This window comes from Microtus oregoni, unplaced genomic scaffold, assembly GCF_018167655.1.
Source record: "Microtus oregoni isolate MIOR12 unplaced genomic scaffold, Mior012 000183F_ref0000375, whole genome shotgun sequence".
Lineage (NCBI taxonomy): Eukaryota > Metazoa > Chordata > Mammalia > Rodentia > Cricetidae > Microtus > Microtus oregoni.
The window spans coordinates 124,609-144,555 of NW_024544841.1; the positions used below are offsets into that span (position 1 = coordinate 124,609).

At 41.7% G+C, this 19,947-nt stretch overlaps 1 protein-coding gene across 2 annotated transcripts in view; it reads left to right on the forward strand.

The window, feature by feature from the left end:
• Window positions 1-19,947, forward strand: part of Specc1l (sperm antigen with calponin homology and coiled-coil domains 1 like) — a 108,105-nt gene that overhangs the window by 34,859 nt on the left and 53,299 nt on the right. For both annotated transcript variants that reach the window (XM_041647521.1, XM_041647520.1), the window contains 5 exons: window positions 367-574; window positions 12,001-12,074; window positions 13,201-13,376; window positions 16,863-17,026; window positions 18,438-18,529. In XM_041647521.1, coding sequence (XP_041503455.1) covers window positions 367-574; window positions 12,001-12,074; window positions 13,201-13,376; window positions 16,863-17,026; window positions 18,438-18,529 — 714 coding nt within the window. The remainder of the gene's footprint in view (window positions 1-366; window positions 575-12,000; window positions 12,075-13,200; window positions 13,377-16,862; window positions 17,027-18,437; window positions 18,530-19,947) is intronic.

The window sequence follows — 19,947 nt, forward strand, 5'->3', positions numbered from 1 at the left end:
AGCCAGATTACTAGTCTTAATTTTTTTTTTAATGGTTTCATATTTGATTTGAGGGTTTTTTTTTTTGTCATAAGTACAGCATTTTTTTTAATGGTAGTGCCAGTTGTTCATCAAATGCACACTTTAAGACCAAACTGGAGAAGAGGAAATGTCCCCAAAATGCTTCATAAATAATCTGGTTAAGTTCAGTGGTACATCAGTGTAATCCCCGTGAGTGACATAGCGGGGTTTGTCCCCATGTTGTGTTTAGCTAGGTTTTTGGTCTGTCTGAGGCTGCTCACGCTTAGTCTTCATCTCAAACAGTTTACTTTGCTTGTAGAGTTTATCTTAAAAGATCTCTCCCTTTAACTGCTACCATTTCTTTAGGTAGAAGATGAGTATCGAGCTTTCCAGGAAGAAGCCAAGAAGCAGATTGAAGATTTGAATATGACGTTGGAGAAAGTAAGATCGGAACTGGAGGAGAAGGAGACGGAAAGGAGCGACATGAAGGAGACTATCTTTGAACTTGAGGACGAAGTAGAACAGCACCGAGCTGTGAAGCTTCATGACAACCTCATCATTTCTGATTTAGAGAGTGAGTAGAGGCAGGCTCTCCATTTCTCTCTATTCCACCCTTTGTGTGCTTGTGTTTAGTGTGGGAAATAATAATCTGACTGGCACGCAGTCTGGGCACAGTAGCACGGCTGACTTTCAGAAGTGTGCTTCCCACGTGAGGGAAACTTTGTTTGGGTCTCTATGTTTTGTTCTCAAATGTTCACTAGAAGCGTTACTTGAAAATTATATCTAATTAAGCAAAATCATTTACATGACGAGCTAATGGCATCAGTTATTATCGAGACCGTAAGAAAAGCCATTTATTTTCTTTTAATGATTGTGACTGTACAGAACAAAAAAGAAAGAACCAATCCTGTAGTGCCCTGATTATGGAGCACTGGTTTCTGTTCTTCTTTTTAAATTTATTTTATTACCCTGAAGATGTTGCATTATGGTAGAATGGAACCTCCATTTTCAAGTTTCATTATACTTTGCATGAGTAGATTTTTTTAAACTTTATTTTGTAGTTATTTTGGGTTTGTAAGAAAGTTGAGAAATCAGGTTTTTATATGAACCTAATCTGTTATCTTATGAATTGTTTGTTTATTAGTTACAAATGAGCGAAAAGAAAAACAACTGCTTGTGCAGTAGGGGAAGCTGAGCGGTCCTTAGGGTTTTCGTATGGGTGGTGGAGGCACATGGCTACGAAGCCCAGCACAAGTGAGATGTGTTCTGACTGAGGTTTTCGTATGGGTGGTGGAGGCACATGGATATTAGGCACAGCCAAGTGAGATGTGTTCTGACTGAGGCATGTACTGACCACTGAGAAACATTAGACAAACAAGGCGATGCATGTCTAATAGCAGAGGTGTGGAGGGTGCTGCAGCCCTGCACACATTAGTATCATGAAAGAGAAAGGCTGTGGAAATGTCAGTATCCTAGACAACAGAAGATTCAGGAGACATGATAATTAGATGTCTAGACAGGTCGATTACTACAGGGAAAAAATGACATAAAGGCACTAATCAAAAATTGAGTTGTGGCTAAGAGATTAAAGATATGTTAATAATACATTTAGGATGTTGATAATTACACTGTGTTTGCATAAAATATCCCTATTCTTAGAAACCACACACCGAGTTTTCCAATGAAGGGCTGTGATTACTGTACCCTCAATGAGTTCTGGGAAAAATGAGGTTAGTGGATAGTAGATACAGAGACAAGGGACAGTGGTTGATAGAACAGTTGAGCACACTGCTGACAGCAGGGCCGTCTGAATAAGTGGGTTTGTACTGTTTGCCACTTCTTGTGAGTTTAAATTATTTCCAAACAGTGCATTTAAAGAACTCTTTGTGTGCCTTTCATCTAGCTCCTAAGTTACTAACAAGGGTTACGGTGTATCACTACTGCCTCCTCCTGTGGTGCTGGAGATGAAGCCTAGGAGCCTGTCCATGGAAATCGCACTTTCTCACCACTGAGCTACAGCCTCATTTCATACACTGTCCTTTACATTACAGAGCTGGAGGGAATGGGGTAGTCTTTTCTGACACATTAATTAAAGTCTTCAGATTATTGGATGCGCGCAATTCTTCTTTAGACATTATTAGTTTATTATTCCTTGACAGTGTTGATTAGCAAGTACAGCATTGGGCCTATTCATAGGTTGGTGGGGATATTTGAGATATTGTCAAAGAAGAACAGGTCATTTGTGGGAAATTTTCAGGTTATAGCTTGGGAATTCTGAGCTCTGGTTAGCTGACCTGAATCTGTGGGTTGACTAAGGTTTTGTTAAGCATTCTCAGGCCTGTCTGTTGAAATAACCAATGACAGGACAGAATCTTTTTGAGAAGATGATGTGACTGTGTACTCTGGCTGGTTTTCTGTGTCAGCTTGACACAAGGCTGAGTCATCAGAGAGGAAGGAACCTCAGTTGAGGAAATGCTTCCACAAGATCCAACTGTAAGGCATTTTCTCAATTAGTGGTCAATGAGGGAAAGCCCAGCCCATTGTGAATGGTGCCATCCCTGGGCTGCTGGTCCTGGGATCTCTAAGAAAGCAGGCAGAGCAAGCTAGGGGAAGCAAACCAGTAAGCAGTATCCTCCATGGCCTCTGCATCGGCTCCTGCCTCCAGGCTCCTGCCCTGCTTGAGTTCCTGTTCTGACTTCCTCCAGTGATGGACTATGATCTGGAAGTGTAAGCCAAATAAACCCTTTCCTCCCCAGCTTATTCTTTGTTCACAGTGTTTTGTTGTAGTAATAGAAACCCTAACTAAGACAGACTAATATGAACTTCCTCATCTCCAACTTAAAAAAACCTTTGGCCTGATCTTAGTGACATGTGTGTGATGCAGTGCTCAATAGCAATGGATTAGAGTTCTGAGCCATCTTCAGCTACTGCAGTCAGATCTGTGGCAGAACAAAAAACAGACAAGAAAGTCAAAGAACTTAATACTTAAAACTTAAAAAGCATGTGTATTTAGTTTTTTTTTTAAAAAAGATGCATTTTATTTTCTAAATTGTATGTGTGTGCGCATGTCATATGTGAGTTGAGAGGAGGATGTCAGAGCCGTGTGAACTGTCTGACACAGTTGAGAGGAAGATGTCGGAGCCGTGTGAACTGTCTGACACAGTTGAGAGGAGGATGTCAGAGCCGTGTGAACTGTCCGACCAGTTGAGAGGAGGATGTTGGAGCCATGTGAACTGCCCGACACAGTTGAGAGGAGGATGTCGGAGCCGTGTGAACTGTCTGACACAGTTGAGAGGAGGATGTCGGAGCCGTGTGAACTGTCTGACACAGTTGAGAGGAGGATGTCGGAGCCGTGTGAACTGTCTGACACAGGTTCTCTCCAGCCCTAGATTGAGTTTATATTTTATATTTGAGAGAATTTGTTTAATTTTGCTTTTCTTTATTACACATTTTCAAGTTTTATTAGTATATATTAATCTTACATAAGGATGTTTCATTCTGATCTTTTTATATGTATATAATATATTTTGACCATATTCACCCATTATTCTATTTGTCTCCTGCTGGTGTCTTCCTCTTTGAGCTAATGTGTGAAACAATGAGTTTTATTATGTTTTTTTTTTTTTATAGGAATGTGGGTAGATTTTTTTTTTTTTTTAAATCAGGTTGTTTATAGGCACATAGGCAAGCCACCCGTGGTTACACCGCTATGTCTACCCTCTGCCAGTAGCTGCTTTTAAATCTTCAGAGAGAGACGGGGCAATTTTGCTTCTTGCATGTAAGAAGGTTTTACGTTTTTCAGATTAACTCTGGCAGTTCACTCAGTGAACTGTCCATCCAGTAAACCGGTGCTGCCCTTTTAGTTTTGAACTAAAAGGCAGTCCTTTTAGTTTTGAACAGGGGAAGAGCGACATCTTGTGGTAACTGAGCACTAGCTAGAAAAATGTTAGATGATGAAGATTTGGGCAGCAGAACTCTATAAATCGTTCATTTTCAACATAAGGAATTTAACTAGAAAATGACCAAAAATCCTGAGTAATTAAAAAATCTATATAGCTTCTTTCCCAGCTTTTTGAGATGAAAAGTGTGAATATGTATCATATTGGAAGTGCTTACACTTGATAGTCCTCACAGCCTTACACCGTCTCTGTGTGTGTTGAACTACTTAATAAGTTCCACCCTATGACACTTCATTCTCAAATATTTCTAGGTATGATCCCTGAAAGAAGAGTCCTGAGCATGTCTAGCAGAATTACTTAGTTTCCTACTATCAACTAGTAACTATAATTAGATTTTTTTCAGATGTCACCAAACTGTCTCTATAGCTTTATTTACTCCCAACCTTTAGTGATTTTTAAAATAATGCTACGGATAGGTCCCAGGGCCTCATGAATGTTAGGAAAGCTTCGTACCTGCAGTTTGGGATTTTGGCCTGAGACCAGTTTCAAACTCCTCACCTTTCTGCCTCTGAGTTTCCACAGTTCTAGGACCATATGTCTGTGCTGCCCCCCCCTTCTCTCTCTCTCTCTCTCTCTCTCTCTCTCTCTCTGTCTTTCAGATGATAGTCAGCCAAATTTGACACTTTATGTTGGATCTCTAGAGTTTGATGGCAGTCATTTTTTTTCTCTAGAAAATCCTCACATTTGGAGTTAACTCAGCACATGCTACGTGAATTTGATGACAAAGAATTTTTATTTAAGAAAGCAAAACTTTTTCTGTAGAATAATTTAACAGTCATCACCACAATTCGTCAGTTGCTAAATAAGCCATGTATTCAGTAGTAATAGCTCCCCAGTCACCCCAAGAAAAACCCCATATTAAGTAGAGTAACTTTTTCACCCCAATGTAAATTCTGGAATTGATACATAGGGATTTACGACAGCTCCTAAACTCAAGAATGTGGAGGGACATATGCTCAGAATGAAAGGACAAGTAGAAAACTACAGGGAAATAAAAACTACAAAACGTAACAAGTAGACACTTTACAACTCCAGATTTAGCATGTATTATAAAAAAAACTTACAATCCTTTAAATATCAAACAAAATGAAGAGCAGTGGAGTTGAGGATTAATTTGCTCATTCTGCAGTATGAAGTATAGGGAGAAAACAGTTGAGGAAAATAAATGGAGATTAATGACCTATGAAATAATCTCAAATTTGCAACATATTTAGAGTCCCAGGAGACTCCCAGATCATACTGGCACCATACAGTATATACCTGGCCTTCTGTGCTCTAGGCCGTGGCTTTAGCATTTAAGCCAGAGAGGTGTGATGTAAACTCACAACTTCCGGTTCAGAACATGGCTTCAGATCACCACGTTTCCCCCACCACCACCAAAAAAAGAAAATGAATGAAATATAAAAGCCTCGTAACGCTAACACTGAGATAAAAAACAGTTGGCTTGTGCCAGTAGACAGTGATTTGGAGTAATTTCTGGAATATGGAAAGCAGATAGTATCGGGTATGGAGAAATAAAACAGAATAGAAAAACCTACAGACCACCAGAACAATGAGAATCAAAGTAATATTCCGAGCAAGCTTTGGGTGAAAGGGGAGCATGTGACTAGAACTGCCCGCTCAGCACTGGGCACTGTACCGAGGCTCCCGACTTAGCTGGCTCCACCCTTGTTGGGCTGAGAATCTTCTGGATAAAGGAGTAGAACTGGGTGCCAGGACTCTTCTCATGACCTTGGTGTCAAAAAGGAAAGTGGATGGTGCCTACAGAAGTGCAGGCTACCATGTGGTCCAGGAGAGAGAACCATACAGAGGGAAAAGAAATCAGTTTGACCCCACTGTAAAATGGATGTACCACCCAGCACCTTGGTTGGAGTACAGTCCTCCTGTTGATGCGTGTCATCACAGAGCCTTTACTGTTGCTGTACCGTGAATGAGAAGCCTGTGGGTAGAAGAGTGATTCCTGCAGTCATTAAGAAATGTGTATATGTCGCTAATGCTTAAATAAAGAAATAACAACCAGGACTTACTGGTCATTTTATTATCTTAAAAAAGAAAGCCTACTAAAGAAAATCAACTGAAGAACACCCCAGATAAAGCTAGGGACTTCATCATCTCCCTAGCAAGCTGGAGCTGACTGCTATTCTGGGTGTGGTGGTGCAACATACCTTTAACCCCATCATAGGCAGGTGATCTCTATGAATTCAAGACAAGCCTGATCTAAATAATGCGTTCCAGGCCAGCCAAGGCTACATAGTGAGACCCTGTCTGAACATGGTGGTGGTTGTGGTGGTGGTGGTGGTGGTGATGATGATGATGAGTAGCATCAGTGTCTCGTTGAGACAGAGAGCTGGCACAGTGGGTAAAAGAACCTACTCTGTAAGCATGAGGGTCTGAATTTGAATTCTAGCAATCACATGGAAATTTGGGCATGGCTGTGTGTGCTTGAGAGAGTTCACTGGCCAGCCAGACTAAGTGAAATAGCAAGCTTTGGTTCTGTGAGAGACCCTGTCTCAAGGGAATAAGACGGAGAGTAATGGAGTTTAATATATATATATATATATATATATATATATATATATATATATTGAAGTAAAAGTTTATGAAAATACAAATCAGAAAAAGACAAAACAAAGATATTTGACATAGGAAAGAAAATAAAGAGCAAAACAAGATGCCAGTATTCATTGAGCAAATGTGAAAAATTAAAAAGCTTGATAGCATGCAAGAGGAGAGAGCGATCCTCTTCCCCTCCCCCCACCCCTCCGACAGGGTGTCCTGGCACTCGCTCTGCAGACCAGGCTGGCTTTGAATTCACAGAGATCCACCTGCCTCTGCTGCCCAAGTGCTGGGATTAAAGGTGTGCACCACCACCACCCCGCTGGGAGCGATATTTTTATGTGCAGTTAAGGAGTATGACCACTGCAGCTTTTTAAAAGAGTGTTGATAAGAACTCCCTTAAAAGATTAGCAGTTGTCTTCCAGGAACCTTCTGTAGGAACAGTATTATAGGTTTGCAGGTGTCTCTTGGGTGCTTGCTGCAGGACTGCTTTGTTAACACAACATTTGGAAATAGTCTATTATATTTTTTAAAGATTTATTTTATGTGCATGAGTTTACTTCCATGTATGTAAGTGCACTGTGTATGTGTCTTGTGCCCCAAGAATTCAGACGCGGGTGCCGAAACCCCTGGAACTGGGGTTACCATGCTGGTTCTGGGAACTGAACCTGGATCCACTACAAGTGCATCCAGTGCTCTTAACTGCTGACCCTTCTCTCCAGTCCCACAGCTTAACCGTTGTAATCTAGTAAATAGCTGTGGACGCAGTGTGGGTCTCCTCTGTTCTATTGCTGTTTTGCCAGTGAGGCTGGAAAAGACAGATCTGAGTCTGTTGGCTAGAAGACAAAACAGAACCAGCCATAGTGCACTTCTGTAGTTTAGAACCACTTAAAGTTTCAAATGTAATGTGGAAATGATAGCCAGACACAACAGTGTTCCTTTTAAAACTGCTGATTTCATTGTACTCTATTAAGCCATAAGTAAATTAGTAATTTTTCAAAAAAGCAGAAAAACAAAACCCCAAAAAACTTAACAAGTCATGTTCTAGTATTCCCTGAATTAGCTATGTTGCTTTTTGTAAGTGTTCTGTCATCATTTCTACTTTTGGAACTTTTCTCCAAGTATTTTCTGAACAACTTTGTAAAGACATTTGCTGTATTTTAACAAAAAGTTGAAACTATGTTAACTCCGTTAGTAGATTTTAAAAGCTAGTTCTGATATGTTCCATTGATGGAATACTCTGGGGCCATCTAGCTGGTGCTGCATGCACATCTGGCTTTTTCTCTGGAGCCATCTAGCTGGTGCTGCACATCTGGCTCTTTCTCTGGGGCCATCTAGCTGGTGCTACACATCTGGCTCTTTCTCTGGGGCCATCTAGCTGGTGCTGCACATCTGGCTCTTTCTCTGGAGCCATCTAGCTGGTGCTACACATCTGGCTCTTTCTCTGGGGCCATCTAGCTGGTGCTGCACATCTGGCTCTTTCTCCGGGGCCATCTGACTGGTGCTACACATCTGGCTCTTTCTCTGGGGCCATCTAGCTGGTGCTGCACATCTGGCTCTTTCTCCGGAGCCATCTGACTGGTGCTACACATCTGGCTCCTCTTCTGGGACCATCTAGCTGGTGCTGCACATCTGGCTCTTTCTCCGGAGCCATCTGACTGGTGCTACACATCTGGCTCCTCTTCTGGGACCATCTAGCTGGTGCTGCACATCTGACTCTTTCTCCGGGGCCATCTGACTGGTGCTACACATCTGGCTCCTCTTCTGGGACCATCTAGCTGGTGCTGCACATCTGGCTCTTTCTCCGGAGCCATCTGACTGGTGCTACACATCTGGCTCTTTCTCTGGGGCCATCTAGCTGGTGCTGCACATCTGGCTCTTTCTCCGGGGCCATCTGACTGGTGCTACACATCTGGCTCTTTCTCTGGGGCCATCTAGCTGGTGCTGCACATTTGGCTCTTTCTCCGGGGCCATCTGACTGATGCTACACATCTGGCTCTTTCTCTGGGGCCATCTGACTGGTGCTACACATCTGGCTCCTTCTCTGGGGCCATCTGACTGGTGCTACACATCTGGCTCTTTCTCTGGGGCCATCTAGCTGGCGCTATACATCTGGCTTTGCTGATAGTGGATTCCATTATTTACTACAGGCTTGTGAAGCAGTACAAACATAATCTTATTGTGCTTAAAAAAGAGAAAGCTAGCCGGGCGGTGGTGGCGCATGCCTTTAATCCCAGCACTTGGGAGGCAGAGGCAGGCAGATCTCTGTGAGTTCGAGACCAGCCTGGTCTACAAGAGCTAGTTCCAGGACAGGCTCCAAAACCACAGAGAAACCCTGTCTCAAAAAACCAAAAAAAAAAAAAAAAAAAAAAAAAAAAAGAGAAAGCTAGCCAGGTGTAGTAGTACATCTCTAGTTCCGAAACAGGAAGGATATCTTGCCACTGCAGGAATTTAAGGCCTGCCTGGGCAACACAGCAGGACCAAGTTCAAACCAAAACGATAATATTCATATGAAGTCTAGAAAGATGTAAGTTTCAATTTCTGTTTTCTTATTTTTTTTTATTGTGAACATATCTTTGAGAATTAAGAAATTTTTTTTTTTTTTTTTTTTTTTTGGAGAAGGGGAGAATAAAGACTTGAGCAAAATTTAAAAGTTAAGTTAAACCATATAAAGTTCATTTGGAAGTCGTTGTGTCTGCCAGGTTCTGTGCACAGCTCCCAGGTCTCGTCACAGATTATTTTGCTCTTGACTTTCCTTTCCTCTGAAAATCGCATTTAGTTATTCACTGGGAAATGCTGGACCAGATGGAAGCAGCTGATGGCACCCAGAGAGCTTCCTGGGCTTTGGAGGCTAGGAAGGTTGTTATGGATGTTGTTGATTTTAATAAGTTCTTGAGAGTACCGTAGCCTGAGCTTGGGTCCATAGTAATGCCTGGTAACATCTGCATGATTGGTGGGCATGGAACCAGAGGTAGCATGGATTACTCTTGATTTGTCAGGGGCAACAGGTCACTGGTGGCGAGACAATTATGGAGCCATTACTAAACAGGAAGGCAGTGCACAGAACTGCTCAGAACAAAGTTAGATGGAATAATAATGCAACAGCAATTTATCTGATTCCTCGAACAAAAATAGCACTGTAAAAATGGAGGTTTAATCTGTAGTTTAAAAACAAGGAGATAATAGTTTTTGGTGGAATTTGAATTGAAAACAGTAGGTGGCAGTGTCGCTCACGTTAGGAAAGCTGGAAAGGAAGGGAGCACATTTGAAGGTTCCCGAGTGGGGGGATGCTTCCTTCTCCTGTGATTCCCCCCATTGTGCTAAGTGGCAGTAGTCTATAAAAGAACTTAAATAGACACTCCTCCGATATCGGGAAGGAAAAGCTTGTTGCCATTTCTTAACTTTTTATCTCAGAGGAAAAGTACAAACATGATCATAAAGTTTAAATCATATCCCTGAAGACCCGTTTCGTACAGTTTATGCTGTCTGAACATGTCCTCTGGCAGCTTTCCTTCCATTTAAAAGGAATAATGACAGGGCAGTAATTCATGTGTAGTACCAGCTACAGCGGATGCCTCGTTAAGAAGGACTGTGTGCCATCTGTGGACACGAATGTAGAGGTCGGTGGAAAAAGGACCAGAACAAAAGGGGTTGGTGAAATTAGACTGCGTGGGAGTTTAGTGGGCTGCAAGAATCGTGACGGCAGGTGCTGAACGTGAGCTGTCCTGCAGTCAGCTGTCCTGTGAATTGTGTCTGACGATGTCCTCTGTGACCAGAAGAAAAGGAAAACAAGTTTTTAAAATTGAATTTTGTTTGTATTTGAGTGTTTTGCCTGTGTGGATGTGTCTTGAATATCCTGGAGCTGGAGTTACAGACAGTTGTGAGGTGCCATGTGGGTGCTGGGAATTGAACCTCTGTCATTTGGAAGAATAGCTAGTGTTCTTAACCATTGACCCAGTTCTCTAGCCCCAAGAATTCAAAGAGAATTTTGTTTCGTTTCACTGTTTTTCTTATAAAATATCTTTGGGCAGGTAACTCTGTGAGTTCAAGGCTAGCCTGGTCTCGTAGCAAATTGCAGGCCAACAAGGACTAAATGGGGAGGCACCCTGGAATCAAAATGAAACAACAAACAACTCTGTCCATCAGTGGACCTAGTATACAGAAAAGCAGACTTCCCAGTGTCCTCAGCTTCTGTCCTTCTGCTGTCTGTGTCCGGGTGTCTGCATTCACCCCCTGGGAGCTGACAAGGAGCCAGGCTTCCCTGCTGGTTTCATCACCTTTGTTTCTGTCAGCAGGGAACTGGGCCATGACTTGTCCACTCGTCATGTTCACTTTGCCGTGATTGTACTGGGAGGCCTGTCTAGCCCTCAGCGTCCAGGTTCAAGGAGGTCTGAAGTAGCTTGTAGCTTTCACGTGAGGCAGCCTCTAGTTGAATCCTCTGACCACGACACTATCCTGCTTTGCTAGTTCAGTGCAGTCATAACTTTTTTTTTTAATCTCTAAGAATGTGGAAACTATGTCTCTTTTTCTTTATATCTTCATTATCTAGAAAATACCCTGATTCATGGTTTATACTTATAAGATGATAATTGATTAATGAATAAATTTTGAACACTTTATTTCATGGGCCCTGAGTTTGAGGCCAGCCTGGTCTACAGAGTGAGTTCCATATATATAAATCATGGCTGGGATGTAGCTCAGTGGCTGAAAACATGTGTGACATATATGAGGCCCTGGATTTACTTTTATTTTATGTGGATGTGGGGGGAGGAGAAAAATATGGATGAGAGTGGAGAGGGAACTGTAACATCAATAGGCAAAATCTTAATAAAGGAGTATCATCGTACGTAAGAGGCCTTTCTGGTGCATAACCGAGAAGTGACTTATTCCTGAGCTGTCAGAGTTCCGAGTGTGGCAGCTGTCCAGAGGGACAGTTACAGCATGGTGCCCGCATGTACAGCATGATTTCTCTTTGTGCATGACTTTTAAGGCATTGTTTCCTTCCAACCAAACAGTATGTGATTTTCTATTGTGTTTACTGCTACTCGTCCATAGACTAATTGGTAGCTCTTTGGATATTACAAATTAGTTGTATAAATAATTTTACTGATTTCACTTTTCTTGAATTTATTCCAGTGTTTAAAGGGAATAATGCGTACATGGTTGACAGTGGTAACTTCTCTGATTAAAAGTTTACATTTTAATAGCAGTCAGTGCTATTTTGATTGACTCTGTGCCAATAGTATGTATGTTTATAACAATTGCTTTCAGTTTACTTAGGAAGTGAAGCAGAAACTGTGATCTTGCATTGAATATTTTTTCATGCCTTCAAGTCCTGTGATGAGAGGCAGACAAGTCTTAGCTCAGGAAAATTGTTTTGATGGTCATATTTTAGCACCTCTTTTCTATCATTTCTTTGGAACATGTAATATCATTAAGAACTTGAGGTCTAAGGAGAAATATTTAATCTTTGTGGTCTTTTCAGATACTGTTAAAAAACTCCAAGACCAAAAGCACGACATGGAAAGAGAAATCAAGACCCTCCACAGGAGACTTCGGGTAGGACGGATTTTCATGTGCTGCCAGTACTGAAGTACTAGTGATTTATGGGTAGTAATTTTAGGGAGATTAGTATGGGAGGGTATTACATTTTGAAAAGAAAATTTATTAACTTTTGATTTTAAGATCACAAACAAGGCTGTTTCTGTGTAAGATTTCTGCATTCTCTGGGTTGGGTTAGCTGCCAGCACCCAGGCTGCTAGGATGTGGAGGGAGAGAGTGCTCATCATAGACCTTGAGTCCTGACGCCGTTGTCCTGGCTGCTTTCGTGGTATTAGAAAATTGCTTTGAGGTTGAGAGGGCTCATGCAAGGCCCAGCTGTGGCTCTGGGGGAAGTGAAGCCCCTGGGGAGACTTCTCTGCCCAGCCACACCCGCATCCTTCTTGTCTGTGGGAAGCGGCAGACCACTCAGTTCCTTACAGTCTCTTTGTATGATTGTGTCTGCCTATATTGAGTTCAGTTTTTCTTCTGGCTTCCTCTTCCTTTTCCTTTACTTTAGTTTTTTTTTTTCCTGCTGGTTTTTGATGTCAGAGTATTTATAGATTTTCACTGTATGGCGCACATACCATTTATACACCCTCACAAACCACTTAGGTACTTTCTCATGCCATTTATGTGCCTTCACATACTATATATATATATATATATATATATATATATATATATATATACCTTCCCATGCCATTTACACACCCTCACAAACCATTTAGGTACTTTCTCATGCCATTTATGTACCATCACAATACAGTTTATATACCTTCTTAAGAGTTCAGAGGTAAAGCTCTAAGTTTTTGATGTTATTTATTTTTGTAAGACTTGCTTTGAAATTTGCATGAGGAAGGGAAGTCTAACATTTTTTCTCATTAATATTTATTGAGTGCTCTGAATACTTGATGGCTCAGTAGGAAGACCAGATGGCAAGTCTTCCCTTCATTTAGAACAAATTCACTGATAAAAGAGCTGCTTTGTCTGTTAAAATAAGATAACAGCACTCTTGGGATTAAAAAAAAACTCACCATTCAAGAATATGACTCGCAAGGGCAAACTAATCATTAACAAATTTTACTGCTTTTAAATAATTCTCCATTACTCCCTTTTGGAAATAAAAATTAATCTTTTAATGTAGGAAGAATCTGCAGAATGGCGGCAGTTTCAGGCTGATCTCCAGACTGCAGTGGTAATCGCAAATGATATCAAGTCCGAAGCCCAAGAAGAGATTGGTGACCTAAAGCGACGGTTACATGAGGCACAAGAAAAAAATGAGAAACTCACAAAAGAATTGGAGGAAATAAAGTCACGCAAGTATGTTCTGAGAATCCAGTTGTGTGTTTCAGTAACGAACAGTTTGGTCTCAGTCTCGGGATGGGCCTGTTGCTAGTGCTGTCTTATCTGGACTCTGGCAGCCCACCACTCGTACTTCTCTGTAGACTGCAGTCTGGAAGCACATAGTCGGCTTCGGTCTGACCCTGCCTCTTGGTAGATGTGTGATCTGTTAACAGTCCTTGCCCTGTGCCTCGGTTCTCTCACCTGTGAATGAAGGCAATGTGAATTGATTTATAGTCTTGTAAGAGTAAATGAACTAATAATGCCTGCAAAGTTCCGACCAGTAAACTCGAGTTACTGGTTTTGGGAAAACAGCTGATCTGTTCAGTGTAAGTTTCTTTCCCTCATTCACTGTTGCAATTTCCATTTTTCAGTGACCTCCAAAGTAGTACCCCCCACATCTCACAAAGGGATCACTGGAAATCCGTAAAGATGACTGTATCAGGTGATACCTGTGCTGAGTTCCACTGTGAGACTCCGCCTGAGCGGGGGAGAGAATTTATGTGTTTGTTGTTATTATTAAGAATTTGGTTTTACTTCACTTTAAATAATTATTAATTAGGCATAGGGAAAGGCAATATATCTTTGAAAGGCTTTTATTTAATTAGTGCTTAGTTTTAATGTGTTGCTAAGTGTTTTTTTTATTGGCATCCTTAGGCAGAACTTGGAATGAAGCTTAATGAATCTTCACTGGTATAAAGCTGGCATTACTCTTTTCTCTGTATATTATTAAATAAATAGTTTATCAGAAATGGCTCATTTGATAGTTAACCCTGAGTGATTGAACTTGGTTCTGCCTGTCCATCCACCCATCTGTCCACCCACTCACGGCCCACCCATGACCCACCCACTCATCCATCCATCGGTCCATCAGTCCCTCATGCGGTGGATTAATTTAAGGCCTTACACATGCCAGGCAAGTGATCTATCACCGAGCCCTAAGATTCAGTTCTTGAAGGATCTTTCCACTGGATCCTGAAAGTTTACTTGTCTTTATATTTCAAAGAAATGCCTGTTAAGAGGCAGCATCTTGGGCTGGAGAGGTAACTAGATGGTTAAGAAAACCTCTTCTCTTCCCAGAAGATCTGAGTTTGGGTCCAGCCCCTTATCACGTGACTCCAATTGAGGGGACATGTTGCTCTTCTCTGGCCTCTGTGGTCCCCCCCCCACATGCCCCCCACCACACACTATTTGAAAAAGGAAGAGATAGCATCTTACAAGCAGTGATTATCAGAGTGATGTTTTTAAGTACAAAACTACCTAAATGAAAAGTGTGGGTTTCACTCAAAATATCCTTAAAGGGGAACGTGTTACTTTTACCAAATCCAGTCTTGGAGGGCCTGATTTTCAACCTTCCGTGTGACAAAATGGGAAGTGTGGGCAGGCACTTCCGCTTAACACTGTGTTTCCAAGTGTGAGGTGGCCTTGAGGTGGACACTGTGTGACCTTTCCAGTCTGAGCTGCTCTCTTCTCATGGAACAGCGTTTTTTTATTTGAGAATGATTGGGAGAGAAACTGGCTATTCAAACTCTGTTCTTTGACATTTTCTTTGAAAGTGATTAGGACCCTGTCCCATCGAGGAAAACGCCTGGTGGTATATGTTGTTGTTAATGAAATGTAGGTATTCAAGGGAATGGAAAACCTTTATCTGCCATTGCAAGATGATTTAAAAAGTTTTTTTAAATTATATTTCTTTATTTTGTGTGTGCGCCATTCGGCACATGTGTAAATGAGAAAGCACCTTGTGGAATACACTTCCTACCGTGTGTATTCTGAGCAGCAGCTTGGTAGGAAACACCTTTGTCTGCTGAGCCATCTCACTGGCCTCAGAGCATGTTGATGCCATCATTTAGCAAGCGTGACTCCAATGTATTATATGATTCAAGGATTTGAAAAGCCTCTGTATTGCCTGTATTTTTCTTATGATCAATATATGTTATATGATGTTGCAGAATCAGATGGATAAAAGTCTTTCAGCGAATTTTAGTGGATAGGGTAGGAGAAATTTACTTACATGGCTTCATTTTCCACATTGAAGCTACGTTTTTCTTCTTGGCGTGCTGGTTCTCAGACACAGGGCCCCATTCATGCTCAGCAGTGTTGTGCTGCACCACGGCTCCAGTCTGCAGCTAAGCTTACCACTGCGGCAGTGCAGGTTTAACCCAGGGCCTTCTCCCTGTTTAGTCAGGGGCTCAGCAAAAATTTGGTAATACCCATTGTTTCATTTTAGTGTACTGAAAAGGTTATTAAAATATTCTTCCCTATTCCAAACACACGTTTGTTTGAGATGTGCATTTTTTATATCTCAGAAGATCGAATACAGAAGAAATGAGAATACATCATTTCTGTTTATCTATTTATTTTGAGACAGGGTCTCTGTAGTCTTGGCTGTAGCTCACTATATATAAACCAGGCTGGTCTTGAATTGGCAGAGATCCACCTGCCTCTCTACCTCATAAGTGCCGGGATTAAAGGCATACACCACCATACTTGGTTAAATACATATTTTTAAAAATGTAAGACACTGTTATTTTTCTTAGCAATTTTTTGAATTTGGAAAATAAATTTTTTTTATTTTTTTAATTTATTTATTAAAGATTTCTGTCTCTTCCCTGCCGCCGCCTCCCATTTCTCTCCCCCTCCCCCAATCAAGTCCCCGTCCCTCATCAGCCCAAAGAGCGATCAGGGTTCCCTGCCCTGTGGGAAGTCCAAGGACCACCCACCTCCATCCAGGTCTAGTAAGGTGAGCATCCAAACTGCCTAGGCTCCCACAAAGCCAGTACGTGCAGTAGGATCAAGAGGAAAATAATTTTTTTTAAATAAAATTTTTAAAAATATTCTTAGATTTTTATTTACTTACCCTTTTTTTTTTGAGATAGGGCCTCATTGTGTAACATTTGCTGATCTAGAACTCCCTGTATGTGAGCCTAGAACTCATAGAGCTGAATAAAATATTTTATGGTCTTAATTAACTTAATGAGCTTTTCCAGTCTTTGCAGGGATTCTCTTTCTGTGACAGTTTTGTCTCATTCTTAGGGAACTGGAACTTTTGGTTCTGTTCCATTGTATGTGTACGCACAGTGCGTTGGCCTCTGTGATCTGCTGGTGAATTCCCAGGTGACTGAGAAGGGCTGTGCCTTCCTGGCAGCACAAAACCAGAGATTCCCAGTTGAGTCAGGCTGTGGCCAGTCTGCTTCCCGATTTACTGCTAATTGATTACTGATGTCCTCACCTGACACTTTATGAAAATGGAACTTGATGGCTATTTAACTTGCTTAGGATAACCCGATAGGAGCATTTCAGCATCATTTCCTGGTATTTACCGGGCAATTGCTGTGTTCAACTGGTACAACTTATAAAAACAAAAAACAAACCCTGATACCCTTTAATGCTTTTTAATCAGGACTTTTAAAATGTATATTTTCTCATACATGCAGATGCCTTTATTCCACTGTTTTTTGTTAGGCAAGAGGAGGAGCGAGGCCGGGTCTACAACTACATGAATGCTGTTGAAAGAGATTTGGCAGCCTTGCGGCAAGGGATGGGACTGAGTAGAAGGTCCTCAACTTCTTCAGAGCCAACTCCTACAGTAAAAACCCTCATCAAGTCTTTTGACAGTGCATCTCAAGGTAAGTGAGTCCTTGTCTGTGGTTCCCAAGACTTGTGCTTCTCTGTTTGCTTGACTTAGTTGCCTGATGTAGTTTGCTATTCTGTATCATTTTGTTCTGTTTTGTCAGCTTGCATATAGGGTTTATCATACAGTGCCATGTGCATGTAGTGTCACATACGTCATATTAGGTATCTTGAGTCAAAGCAAATTCTGCAGGGTTGGAATGCACTGCTTTAGAAAGCCTGGTCTCAGCTGCGCACCCTACTTCCCTTGCCCAGCAGTATCTTTTCTCCCTAGATGGATCACACTCATTCCTGATTTCTCGTATCTTCTTTATGCGCAGACTTCCTGATACGTAACTCTAGCTCCTAACCTTCCTCCAAATTTCCTAATTCTGTGTACCCAAGTGCCTCATTGACATTGATACTTGAGCATGTGCAGGCGTCCTGTGTTTTCCAGCCTCATCGCTTCTCAAGCCTAGAGTCAGCACGGGTCTACTGAGTCACTGGGACCAGAAACCTAGGACTCTGACTTAAACCCTTTTGCTCACTGTCTGACTTCCCACATGGACTTCTTTGTTCTGTTCTCTTTCTTCACTCTCAGTGACATCGACTTTAGTTCAGGCCATCTTCAGTTAGTAACCGGTAAGCTTCTAGTCTCCTTTTTGTCATCAAGAAAGTCTTTCTTGTTTAAAATGCTGCAATCATCTTATGATAGAAGGAAGTGCAGATCAAGGTTGTGTAACCGCTGGGCTACTCTTCTTTTACCTTGTACAGCCCACAACACTGCACTTCAGGGTGAAAACCAAACTAGACTCTTGATGAGGTAGCTCTTACAACACTGACCCTGAAGACACATCTGCAGTCTTTCATAAAAGCTGTAGACGGTCTTATGTGACTGTGTGTGTGTGTGCGCGCGCCTTACTTATTGAGACAGGATCCTACTTGCAGCCCAGGATGACCTAGAATACTCGATAAGTATCTCAGTCTAGTCTGAACTTGTTATCCTCTTCTGCCTTAACCTCTGAAGTGCTGAGATTATAGGTGTTCACTGCCATGTCTGCCATTTATCTACTTGTTAAAAATATATAAATAATGGTGCTACAAGTGCTCTACCCCTGAGCTGTGCCCCATCCCTCTTGTTTCCTTTCTTTAGAGTTCATTGCTTTATGGAGTATTTTAGCCATGTGATTAAATAGCAGAAATGAAGTACTGACCTAGGAAAGCATTCGTCTGGTAGGAAAAGAAATACCAGTGTCATAGACTCTGCCTGTGAGTATTCAGCGTAGGTCAGGCATTGTTTCCAGGATACAGTTTGCAGGAAATTAGGAACACTGGCTAACAGGCGAATCCTTCCATGGAGATGAGTAGGAAACTCCCCCTGCATCGTGATAAGTTTATTATTAACTTTCTCATTTACTATTTTTGTAGTGCCAAATGCTGCTGCAGCTGCAATTCCTCGAACGCCCCTGAGTCCAAGTCCCATGAAAACCCCTCCTGCCGCCGCTGTTTCCCCCATGCAGGTGAGTGCCCAGGATTATCGAAGGCTCAGAAAGGTTGAATTGCACATTAGATCATCTTTTTCAGTTGTGCACATGTCTCAGGTGGTGAATGGACTACTTCAGAAGAGGGAGTGGTAAGGTTCGCTTGGTTAAAATACCACCTGTAGCCTTAACTGAAGCAGTTTATAAATTGTGACGCTCTTCTGGAAAACACTGATGTCTGAGTGAGTGTGTAGCTGGCATATCTTATCTTTTGCTGTCTAACAGATCACTTCAAAACTTTGCTGACTTAATGGCTGGAGAGATGGCTGAGCACTTCAGAGCGCTTAGTGCTCTTGTAGAGGTCCTGAGTTCAGTCCCCAGCACTCGTGTGAGACAGCTCATAGTAGCCTATAACTCCAGCTCCAGGGGCGGATCTGACTCCTTTTCTGGGCCTCCTTGGACACCTGAACTCAAGTGTACACCCAACATGAGTTAAATGTGGATCTACACAAGGCATGAGTGGAGAGAAGAGTTGTTCATTGGAGGCCATTTGTCACCGTTGAGCTCAAGGACATTATGGCATTGCTGATCTACTATAAATGACTTTCAGAGTTGCTATTCTTTTCTGTTGTTGGGAATAGAGCCAGGAGTAAGGCAGAAGGCTTTTCTCTGTGGAGCTCAAGAGACCCTCTTGTGATGCCATTTCCATAGCCACTTTCAGAATATGGCTGAAGTGAAATACTTTAACATGGGTGAGAGTAGCCAAAGGAAAAATAGCCCCTGAACTAGTATTCTGTGATAAGGATAGCCAGGGCTGCCATTTACCTTAAAATTGAGAGCTTGGGGCATTTTATTTTTTTTGAGTTCTATATTGGGTTAATGATTGGCCCTGTGATTTGAGAGTGGACTTTTAAAGTCTAGGATAAGTGAAGTTTCTCTGACAGTGGCTTGGCATTTGAAAAGTAAGGAAGCTCCATGGTTTGGCTGCAGATTTAATGCTTTTTAGATGTTCTCTATTAATCAGACTTTTAAAAGAAAACCTAAAGGTACAAAGCAAGATGCCAAGTAAAACAAACCTCAAATAAGATGAATAAGACAGGGCTGAGAGATGACTCAGAGGTTAAGACCACTGCCTACTCTTCCAAAGGTCCTGAGTTCAATTCCCAGCAACCACATGGTGGCTCACAACCATCTGTAATGAGATCTGGTGCCCTCTTCTGGCCTGCAGGCATACACGCAGACAGAATACTGTATACTTATATAAATAAATATTTAAAAAAAAGATGAATAAGACAAAGCTTCTCTAGCATTTATCTGTTATATTTCATGTCTAAGATTTTGTAACATCTTTTTGAAGATAGGAAGATTAAAAAATACCTGTAGCTAGCAACAAAACTTATTATAATGCTCTTTAATTCGTAGTTAGTCTGTCTAGTGTCTCTCAAGCCTAGCTGCAC